We start from the raw sequence: 12,162 nt of genomic DNA, 5'->3' as shown, positions 1-12,162 counted from the left end.
TTTAAAATATTATGTCTAATATACATTATTAATGTAATATTTTTTGTAATTTAATCACATGAGATAACGTTCCTACTTTTAGTTAACATTTTTGCCATTCATTGTGTCACGTGAGCAAGAGAAGGAATCTTTTGATGGCAGTGTGTCAAAGAAATAGAAAAAGAGGATAAATTAGATAGTTAAATAAATATTGGCAGTGTACCCAGTTTAAGATACTCAAACACTGTGACCATCATTTAAGATAGATAAGCCCCCGTCTCTTCCCCCCTTAGTAATGCCCCTTCCATTGTGCAAAAAGGAGGCATGGGCACCAAAACCTGATTCCCTAATGACACCATTGCCGATCAACACGGTAGTAACTGGACTGAAATACGAAAAAGCAATCGGTATACAAGCAATCATATATACATAAATATGCATATATATATATATATATATATATATATATATATATATATATATATATATACATATATATATATATATATATATATGTATGTATATAAATATATACATAAATATGCATATATATATATATATATATACATAAATATGCATATATATGCATATATATATATAGATATATATATAGATATATATACATACATATATGTATACTGTATATATATACATATATACATATATATACACAAACATATATATACACATATATATATATATAGATGCATACACATACATATATACATACATATATATACATACAAACATATATATATACATATATACACACATATACATACACATATATACACAAACAAACACACACATATATATATAATTTATTTAAATGATTAGTCTAATAACATAATTGTCATATCATTCCATAAATATAAAAGGTTTTTTTTTGTTTTGTTTTTTAAATTAGCATGTAACGGATACCTATTCCTTTGCAAAAGTTTGTCTCATGTTTTATTACATTCTTGTTTTTAATTTTTTTAATCATGGTATTTTACATGTACAGAGTGAGTGACTTGGGTGTTCCGACTAACACTAAAACTCAACAAAACTCAACCATAGACCTGAGGACCTCATGTCCAGTATATTATAACAACAGGGCCGGTGAGTGTGCTGTATGTTGTCAAAATACAGTCGCAAAATGTCTGACCTTGCAACGGTTCAGATCATCATGTAGACTCCCTGTGCTGCTCGACTTCATAGCGTCCCGAGACAAAAGTCCTTGAACCCCCTCCAACCAACGTTCTAGCTCCGCCAACTTCACCTAAAGACAACACTTCATCATTAAACTGATGTGACATTATTACTGCTAATGCCACAACTACTACAAGGTACCTGATGGTCTTTCATGCTCGCTTGGATTCGCTTGAGCGTGGCCAGCTCCTCCCGGGTCTTGGTGGACAGTTGACTCCATCTTTGTTGCTCTGCAGGATCGGATGCTTGCTGTGTTTGTTCTATCTCCAGACACAAGCCCTGCGCAGGAAAACACAGTTAAGAGTCTGAATACAGAATGTAGACAACCACAACATATAGTGGGGCAAAAAAGTATTTAGTCAGCCACCGGTTGTACAAGTTCTCCCACTTAAAATGATGACAGAGGTCTGTAATTTTCATCATAGGAACATTTCAACTGTGAGAGACAGAATGTGGGGAAAAAATCCAGGAATTCACATTGTAAAAATTTTAAACAATTTATTTGTAAATTACGGTGGAAAATAAGTATTTGGTCAACCATTCAAAGCTCTCACTGATGGAAGGAGGTTTTGGCTCAAAATCTCACGATACATGGCCCCATTCATTCTTTCCTTAACACGGAACAATCGTCCTGTCCCCTTAGCAGAAAAACAGCCCCAAAGCATGATGTTTCCACCCTCTTGCTTCACAGTAGGTGTGGTGTTCTTGGGATGCAACTCAGTATTCTTCTTCCTCCAAACACGACGAGTTGAGTTTATACCAAAAAGTTCTATTTTGGTTTTATCTGACCACATGACATTCTCCCAATCCTCTGATGTATCATCCATGTATCCATTTTGGTATAAACTCAGCTCGTCGTGTTTGGAAGAAGACGAATACTGAGTTGCATCCCAAGAACACCATACCTACTGTGAAGCATGGGGGTGGAAACATCATTCTTTGGGGCCTTTTTTTCTGCTAAGGGGACAGGACGATTGATCCGTGTTAAGGAAAGAGTGAATGGGGCCATGTATCGTGAGATTTTGAGCCAAAACCTCCTTCCATCAGTGAGAGCTTTGAATGGTTGACCAAATACTTATTTTCCAACATAATTTACAAATAAATTCTTTAAAATTCCTACAATGTGAATTCCTGGATTTTTTTTTTTCACATTTTGTCTCTCACAGTTGAAGTGTACCTATGATGAAAATTACAGACCTCTGTCATCATTTTAAGTGGGAGAACTTGCACAATCAGTGGCTGACTAAATACTTTTTGCCCCACTGTATCCCACTGTGCACTAAACTACCCTTATATTTATGTAAATATTTTTATTCGGTATTGTAGACCATCATGTGACTGATATCCACTCTAATACATGTAAACCTGTGATTATTTTGTCATGTGACTGTATGTTGTTGCCAGTCATGTTGACTGCCTGATTGAGAGAGGCCCCACATTGACATTTTGGCTGCGTGTCCGGGCACGCTGCCCGGAATGTGCAAAGTCTCCGCCACCATAACAACAGCTCAGACCGAGCTGCATTCCAGCGCATGATGGAAGGAGGGTGAGAGGCATGCACAGTAACTCACTCAACATGCTAACACACACACTACAGTAGATCTCTCAGCTGCATATCTCTGACTAATGTATGATGTCACACATTGATAAACATACTGCACATTTAGATAAAAGCACACATAAGTGTGTGTTTAAATATTGAGAGGTTGTTTACTGAAATGTAGATATACTATAACTCAGGGGTGTCCAAAGTCCAGCAAATCTTTTAACTGCCCGCCACAAATTCTAAAAATACTATTAAAAAAAACTAAAGTGGAATAAAATAGCAAATGGGTTAAAAGTAATGGTAAAAAGTTGAAATGTTGACACTGAAACTAGGTATGCAGGATTTTTTTTAAAATTTCCAACCTAATACTAATACAGATATCTTTCGGCTTCTCAAGAACGATACCGATGATTGATTAACTTATGGCTATTATTTTTCCGATGTAGCTTTAAATGGAATTTGTGCACATGCACTTTTCTTTGGGGCAGGTTCTTCAGCAAGAGGCGCCTTTGTAAGCTTTCAAAACAGATGGCTGATAAGGTTTGATGTGTGGATGCATGATGTGTTCTTCCGCCTCGCAAAATGTCTTCCTCTAAAATAGGGTGCACACACTTTTTCTGCAGGCTAGCAACTTTTCAATTGATCAAGTCGAGGGGATTTACCTCATTCATATTTATCATTTGTATGTATTCAGTTATGAAAGAGATGTTTTTGTTACCAAGTTCTTTCATGAAGACAAGAATATGATTTGGTGTATTCCCTGATTCTGATGACTTGCATTGATTGGAATCAGACGGTAGTGCTGAGAACATCCTCATTTTCTAATGGAGGAGGAAAAAAGTCCTCTTTTCTGTCCAATACCACATGAAAGTGGTTGGTTTTTTGCATCTTATTTGTTCAGCTTCCATATACTTTTATACACTTCACAAGAAATACATTGGCGGCAAACTCCATAGCTTGCTAGCTTGTGCATGCCAGCTTTCTGGGACTCTTATTTTATACATATACATACTGATTTGTCTATCATACATATGATGTTTTTAATATTATGGTTTATTTAGTATATACAGTGCGTCCAAAAAGTATTCAAAGCGCTTCACTTTTCCCACATTTTGTTAAGTTACACAGCCTTATTCCAAAATAGTACATATTTATTTTTGTCCTCAAAATTGTAGACCCTACACCCTATAATGAAAATGTGAAAAAGTTTTTTATTGATTTTTATTTTGAAAATTTATGATGAAACTATGACACTACAAGAAAGCATTACCAATCTCTAACAAATGCAGAAAAAAGTTGGTTTGTGAGTTAATTAATTAGTTGCTTTTAGTAAAGTTCTCCAAAAAAAAACATGATCCTTTTTTTTTATGTACCGGTATGTTTTCATAACTGTTAGTTACTAGTTAGTACATTAAGTGGTTCAATGGTTACGTCACAAGTCAAAAATGTTTTTTGCCACAAAATTCATGTTTTGATCATTGGTTGGTTAGTTAATTAAGTGTTCAAATATATTTTTTTCAATAGATAATTTAGTTTAATCCCAGTTTAGTGAGTGAGCGAGTGAGTGAGCGAGTGAGCCAGTGAGTGAGTGAGTTTACATGAAAAGTACAAAAACCAGGTACTCTTGTTATATTAGGCAAAAACCGCCTAACCAATTTGTATAGAGCAAAACAACCAGTTTGATCACAATTAGTTAGCTAGTTAGGTTGACTTAGATTAGTTGGTTGGATAACCATTTATACATTAATAAATTAATTGATCATTCATAGCTACTGAATTGGTCTGGATTTTTATAAAACTTTTTCATCACAGATAGTGAATTAGCAGGACTATGCAAACATTTTTTTACAAAACCTTGAAGAGGAAGAACCCATTAAATGTCAGCGCGGATAGGAATAAAGGCACGAATTGTGAAGGATTGTATTTCCACTTGTTACTTCACAGACCTGTGCTCGCTCCACTGCTGCCTCAGTGGTGAGAGTGTCATTGATCCCGTCTCTCAACGCCGCCAGCCGGGCCTCTAGCGCATCCAGCAGGAGAGATCGAGCCTTGTTGGCCTCCAAAACTGGAATTTGAGAAAAACAGAGACGTTAGAATGTTCATACTTCCTACATCCGCTGCTGTTCCACCACAAGGAGGCAGTGTGATGGATATCAAATAATTGTACTTTTTATGTTTAACAGCATGGAAGTCAACCAGTCAAGACTTCAATAACACCCTAGACCAGGGGTCTCCAACGCGGTGCCCGCGGGCACCAGGTAGCCCGTAAGGACCAGATGAGTAGCCCGCTGGCCTGTTCTAAAAATAGCTCAAATAGCAGCAATTACGACACTTTTAATTTTAAGAGAGACAAAACTAAAATAGAATTTGAAAATCCAAGAAAATATTTTAAAGACTTGGTCTTCACTTGTTTAAATAAATGTATTAATTTTTTTACTTTGCTTCTTATAACTTTCAGTAAGACAATTTTAGAGAAAAAAACACAACCTTAAAATGATTTTAGGATTTTTAAACACATATACTTTTTAAATTCCTTCCTCTTCTTTCCTGACAATTTAAATCAATGTTCAAGTATTTTTTTTATTGTAAAGAATAATACATACATTTTAATTTAATTCTTCGTTTTAGCGTCTGTTTTTTCGACAAAGAATATTTGTGAAATATTTCTTCAAACTTATGATTAAAATTCAAAAAAATTATTTTGGCAAATCTAGAAAAATCTGTCGAATCAAATTAAAATGTTATTTGGAAGTCTTTTGAATTTCTTTAAAAAAAATTGTTCTGGAAAATCTAGAAGAAATAATGATTTGTCTTTGTTAGAAATATAGCTTGGTCCAAAAGTGTAGACTGGATTTTAAACTATTTAAAACATGTTATCAAAATTCTAGAATTAATCCTAATCAGGACAAATTACTAATTATGTTCCATAAATTCTTTTCTAAATTTTTTCAGAAAGATTTGAATTAGCTAGTTTTTCTCTCTGGGCCCCGCTCTGGAGCCAGGCCCGGAGTTGGGGAACGATGGCGAGCGCCTGGTGGCCGGGCCTGTCCCCATGGGCACAGCCCGAAGAGGCAACGTAGGTCACCCCTCCAATGGGCTCACCACTCATAGGAGGGGCCATAGAGGTCGGGTGCATTGTGAGCTGGGCGGCAGCCAAAGGCAGGGCACTTGGCGGTCCGATCCTCGGCTACAGAAGCTAGCTCTTGGGACGTGGAACGTCACCTCACTGGGGGGGGAAGGAGCCTGAGCTAGTCCGCGAGGTAGAAAAGTTCCGGCTGGATATAGTCGGACTCACCTCGACGCACAGCAAGGGCTCTGGAACCACTTCTCTCGAGAGGGATTGGACCCTCTTCCACTCTGGCGTTGCCGGCAGTGAGAGGCGACGGGCTGGGGTGGCAATTCTGGTTTCCCCCCGGCTTAATGCCTGCACGTTTGAGTTCAACCCAGTGGACGAGAGGGTAGCCTCCCTTCGCCTTCGGGTGGGGGGACGGGTCCTGACTGTTGTTTGTGCTTACGCACCAAACAGCAGTTCAGAATACCCACCCTTTTTGGGTACACTCGAGGGAGTACTGGAAAGTGCTCCCCCGGGTGATTCCCTTGTCCTACTGGGGGACTTCAACGCTCATGCAGGCAACGACAGTGAAACCTGGAGAGGCGTGATTGGGAAGAATGGTCGCCCGGATCTAAACCCGAGTGGTGTTTTGTTATTGGACTTTTGTGCTTGTCACGGATTGTCCGTAACAAACACCATGTTCAAACATAAGGGTGTCCATATGTGCACTTGTCACCAGGAAACCCTAGGCCGCAGTTCCATGATCGACTTTGTAGTTGTGTCATCGGATTTGCGGCCTCATGTTCTGGACACTCGGGTGAAGAGAGGGGCGGAGCTTTCTACCGATCACCACCTGGTGGTGAGTTGGCTGCGATGGTGGGGGAGGATGCCGGAAAGACCTGGCAGGCCCAAGCGCATTGTGAGGGTCTGCTGGGAACGTCTGGCAGAGTCTCCTGTCAGACAAAGTTTCAATTCACACCTCCGGGAGAACTTTGAACATGTCACGAGGGAGGTGCGGGACATTGAGTCCGAGTGGACCATGTTCCGAACCTCTATTGTCGAGGCGGCTGATTGGAGCTGTGGCCGCAAGGTTGTTGGTGCCTGTCGTGGCGGTAATCGCAGAACCCGTTGGTGGACACCAGCAGTGAGGGATGCCGTCAAGCTGAAGAAGGAGTCCTATCGGGTTCTTTTGGCTCATAGGACTCCGGAGGCAGTGGACAGGTACCGACGGGCCAAGCGGTGTGCAGCTTTAGCGGTCACGGAGGCAAAAACTCGGACATGGGAAGAGTTCGGGGAAGCCATGGAAAACGACTTCCGGACGGCTTCGAAGCGATTCTGGACCACCATACGCCGCCTCAGGAGGGGAAGAAGTGCACTATCAACACTGTGTATGGTGCGGATGGTGTTCTGCTGACTTCGACTGCGGATGTTGTGGATCGGTGGAGGGAATACTTCGAAGACCTCCTCAATCCCACCAACACGTCTTCCTTTGAGGAAGCGGTGCCTTGGGAATCTGTGGTGGACTCACCTATTTCTGGGGCTGAGGTCGCTGAGGTAGTTAAAAAGCTCCTCGGTGGAAAGGCCCCGGGGGTGGATGAGATCCGCCCGGAGTTCCTTCAGGCTCTGGATGCTGTGGGGCTGTCTTGGTTGACAAGACCCTGCAGCATCGCGTGGACATCGGGGGCGGTACCTCTGGATTGGCAGACCGGGGTGGTGGTCCCTCTCTTTAAGAAGGGGGACCGTAGGGTGTGTTCCAACTATCGTGGGATCACACTCCTCAGCCTTCCCGGTAAGGTTTATTCAGGTGTACTGGAGAGGAGGCTTCGCCGGATAATCGAACCTCGGATTCAGGAGGAACAGTGTGGTTTTCGTCCTGGTCGTGGAACTGTGGACCCGCTCTATACTCTCGGCAGGGTTCTTGAGGGTGCATGGGAGTTTGCCCAACCAGTCTACATGTGCTTTGTGGACTTGGAGAAGGCATTCGACCGTGTCCCTCGGGAAGTCCTGTGGGGAGTGCTCAGAGAGTATGGGGTACCGGACTGTCTTATTGTGGCAGTCCGCTCCCTGTATGATCAGTGTCAGAGCCTGGTCCGCATTGCTGGCATTAAGTCGGACACGTTTCCAGTGAGGGTTGGACTCCGCCAAGGCTGTCCTTTGTCACCGATTCTGTTCATAACTTTTATGGACAGAATTTCTAGGCGCAGCCAAGGCGTTGAGGGGATCCGGTTTGGTGGCCACGGGATTAGGTCTCTGCTTTTTGCAGATGATGTAGTCCTGATGGCTTCATCTGGCCGGGATCTTCAGCTCTCACTGGATCGGTTCGCAGCCGAGTGTGAAGCGACGGGAATGAGAATCAGCACCTCCTAGTCCGAGTCCATGGTTCTCGCCCGGAAAAGGGTGGAGTGCCATCTCCGGGTTGGGGAGGAGACCCTGCCTCAAGTGGAGGAGTTTAAGTACCTAGGAGTCTTGTTCACGAGTGGGGGAAGAGTGGATCGTGAGATTGACAGGCGGATCGGTGCGGCGTCTTCAGTAATGCGGACCTTGTATCGATCCGTTGTGGTGAAGAAGGAGCTGAGCCGGAAGGCAAAGCTCTCAATTTACCGGTCGATCTACGTTCCCATCCTCACCTATGGTCATGAGCTTTGGGTCATGACCGAAAGGATAAGATCACGGGTACAAGCGGCCGAAATGAGTTTCCTCCGCCGGGTGTCATGTTGTGTGTTAATTACCCTGTGATTAGCTGCTTACACAGTGTGCCAGTGTTTACATACACAGAGAGTAGAGAGAGATATAGCAGAACCGAAAGATAAAGACATGATTTCTTATCAAACAGTGTCAGAAAAGTTCACGGGGCACAAGAAACTGACAGTCTGCTGAAGAAGTGCCAATCAAATCCCAACTGAGACGCTTCAATCGGGAAAATTATTTAAAAATGGTTAGTTAGTGGGATGATAGAAAAACTAGAACATAGACCATTGTTTCTTAACCAGCGGGCCAGGGCCCACTGTTGGCCCGCGAGTGCCCGCCAAAAAATATCTGCTTCTCAGCAGTGGTCCATAGGGGCCGCAGGGGTACTCAGTTGTAATACACTTTTCTTCCACTTGTGGCAGTATTAACAATATCTTGAGTAAATGTCTGGAGTTAAAGGCCTACGGAAATGAGGATTTCTTATTTAAACAGGGATAGCAGGTCCATTCTATGTGTCATACTTAAACATGTTGCGATATTGCCATATTTTTGCTGAAAGGATTTAGTAGAGAACATCCACGATAAAGTTTGCAACTTTTTTTCGCTAATAAAAAAGTCTTGCTTGTACCGTAAGTAGCAGACGATGTGCGCGTGACGTCACGGGTTGTGGAACTCCTCACATTGTTTATAATCATAGCCACCAGCAGCGAGAGTGATTCGGACCGAGAAAGCGACGATGTCCCCATTAATTTGAGTGAGGATGAAAGATTCGTGGATGAGGATAGTGAAAGTGAAGGGAAAAAAAAAGGCAAGGGCAGTGGGGAGCGATTCAGATGTTATTAGACACATTTATTAGGATAATTCTGGAAAATACCTTATCTGCTTATTGTGTTAATAGTGTTTTAGTGAGATTATATGGTACCTGAAAGTCGGAGGGGTGTGGCCAGTGTCTCCGGTGGGAGGAGGTAAGAGAGTCCGCAGCTGTAGGAGGACGCAAGCTCCGCTCATGTCTACAGTAAGAGCCGACTTATTACCACAATTTCCTCACCGAAACCTGCCGGTTGACATGTGGTAGGGAAAGATGTTCGCTTGACCGCTCTGTTCCATAGTAAAGCTTTATCTTCGGAAATGTAAACAAGGAAACACCGGCTGTGTTTGTGGTCCTAAAAGCAGCTGCAATACACCGCTTTCCACCAACGGCATTCTTCTTTGTAGTCTCCATTATTAACTGAACAAATTGCAAAAGATTCAGCAACACAGATGTCCAGAATACTGTGTAATTAAACGATGAAAAGAGACGACTTTTAGCCGTGAGCGGTGCTCGAAGAACATGTCTGCTACCACCGGTGCTACCACGTCATTCCGCGACATTTTCAACAGGAAACTCCGCGGGAAATTTAAAATTGTAATTTAGTAAACTAAACCGGCTGTATTGGCATGTGTTGCAATGTTAATATTTCATCATTGATATATAAATAAATAAATAAATAAATGGGTTGTACTTGTATAGCTCTTTTCTACCTTCAAGGTACTCAAAGCGCTTTGACACTACTTCCACAATCACCCATTCACACACACATTCACACACTGATGGAGAGAGCTGCCTTGCAAGGCGCTAACCAGCACCCATGAGGAGCAAGGGTGAAGGGTCTTGCTCAGGACACAACGGACGTGACGAGGTTGGTACTAGGTGGGGATTGAACCAGGGATGTGTGTGTTCATCTGCTCAGTCCCTCAGACTTTGCTATGTATGCATACTTGCCAACCCTTCCGAAATTCAGCGCCTCTCCCGAAAACCTCCCGGGACAAATTTTCTCCCGAAATTCAGGCGGAGCTGGAGGCCACGGCCCCCTAGCTCCATGCTCCATGAGGACCTAAGTGACGTGTCTGAGAGCGTGTCTGCCCAATGACGTTATAACTGTAGAATGATCGAGGGCGAGTTCTTGGTTTATTATGTGGGTTTATTGTTGGGCAGTTTCATTAACGTCCTCCCAGCGCAGTAACAACACACAACAACAGCAGTCACGTTTACGTCTAACACTCTACCGTAAGGCAGTTTGTCTGTCGTAAACAGCATGTGACACTCTTAAACAGGACAATACTGCCATCTACTGTACCTGATGCACCACAACACCTCCAGGCAACTTCAACCCTTTAATCCTCCTCCATTCACATCCCATCTCCCTGGATTGTAATTAACCTAATGTTAATAATTTTGAATGTATTTCTAATGTATATACTTGTTCTTATGCTATGTGAACTCACTATGTTCTCTGCTGGCTGTACATATCCTACTAAGTAAGACCTACACTGTTTTAATGTCCATTTCTCTGTTGATGCAATTGTTGATGACTGAAGTACTGATATTAACCAAAGCTCCTCATCCCACCCCCCGGATTGTAAATAATTCAATGTATATACTATGATGATTAACTTGTATGGTGACTGTATTATGCTGATAGTATATATTTGTACCATGAATTGATTAACGTGGACCCTGACTTAAACAAGTTGAAAAACTTATTTGGGTGTTACCATTTAGTGGTCAATTGTACGGAATATGTACTGAAGTGTGCAATCTACTAATAAAAAATTCAATCAATCAATCAACCATGGATATGTGACAATAACATACTTTAGAAAGTGCAGTGCACAACTGCGCACTCAACAGCTGTAAATATACTCATATAAACCATCAGACTGCGTGGTGGGTAGTAGTGGGTTTCAGTAGGCCTTTAAAGTCATAGAGAAGTTTCTTAGTGCACAAATTATGACTAAAGTGGTGAAATTCATTTAAGAAACATCTATTTTTATTATTCATCAATAATTTTGTTAAATGTCCTTGTTTTAGCACTGCCTAATTGTATGTACAATTTTTTTTTTATATGTTTAAAGTACAAACCCCGTTTCCATATGAGTTGGGGAATTGTGTTAGATGTAAATATAAACAGAATACAATGATTTGCAAATCATTTTCAACCCATATTCAGTTGAATATGCTACAAAGACAACATATTTGATGTTCAAACTGATAAACATTTTTTTTTTGCAAATGATCATTAACTTTAGAATTTGATGCCAGCAACACGTGACAAAGAAGTTGGGAAAGGTGGCAATAAATACTGATAAAGTTGAGGAATGCTCATAAAACACTTATTTGGAACATCCCACAGGTGTGCAGGCTAATTGGGAACAGGTGAGTGCCATGATTGGGTATAAAAACAGCTTCCCCAAAAATGCTCAGTCTTTCACAAGAAAGAATGGGGCAAGGTACACCCCTTTGTTCACAACTGCGTGAGCAAATAGTCAAACAGTTTAAAAACAACGTTTTTCAAAGTGCAATTGCAAGAAATTTAGGGATTTCAACATCTACGGCAGATAATATTATCAAAGGGTTCTGAGAATCTGGAGGAATCACTCAATGTAAGCGGCATGGCCGGAAACCAACATTGAATGACCGTGACCTTCGATCCCTCAGACGGCACTGTATCAAAAACCGACAACAATCTCTAAAGAATATCACCACATGGGCTCAGGAACACTTCAGAAAAACACTGTCACTAAATACAGTTCGTCGCTCCATCTGTAAGTGCAAGTTAAAGCTTTACTATGTAAAGCGAAAGCCATTTATCAACAACATCCAGAAACGCCGCCGGCTTCTCTGGGCCCGAGATCATCTAAGATGGACTGATGCAAAGTGGAAAAG

General features: G+C 41.6%; 1 protein-coding gene across 6 annotated transcripts in view; it reads right to left on the bottom strand.

The window, feature by feature from the left end:
- utrn (utrophin) overlaps nucleotides 1-12,162 on the bottom strand; it is a 420,528-nt gene that overhangs the window by 288,547 nt on the left and 119,819 nt on the right. For all 6 annotated transcript variants that reach the window (XM_061900556.1, XM_061900559.1, XM_061900555.1 and 3 more), the window contains 3 exons: nucleotides 4,663-4,781; nucleotides 1,312-1,449; nucleotides 1,127-1,240 (listed from right to left, as the gene is read on the bottom strand). In XM_061900556.1, the coding sequence (XP_061756540.1) occupies nucleotides 1,127-1,240; nucleotides 1,312-1,449; nucleotides 4,663-4,781 (371 nt within the window). The remainder of the gene's footprint in view (nucleotides 1-1,126; nucleotides 1,241-1,311; nucleotides 1,450-4,662; nucleotides 4,782-12,162) is intronic.

Source organism: Nerophis ophidion, linkage group LG05 (assembly GCF_033978795.1).
Source record: "Nerophis ophidion isolate RoL-2023_Sa linkage group LG05, RoL_Noph_v1.0, whole genome shotgun sequence".
Classification (NCBI taxonomy): Eukaryota; Metazoa; Chordata; class Actinopteri; order Syngnathiformes; family Syngnathidae; genus Nerophis; species Nerophis ophidion.
Note: the sequence above shows the minus strand (reverse complement) of the source record. Positions and strands in the feature narration are given on the sequence as shown.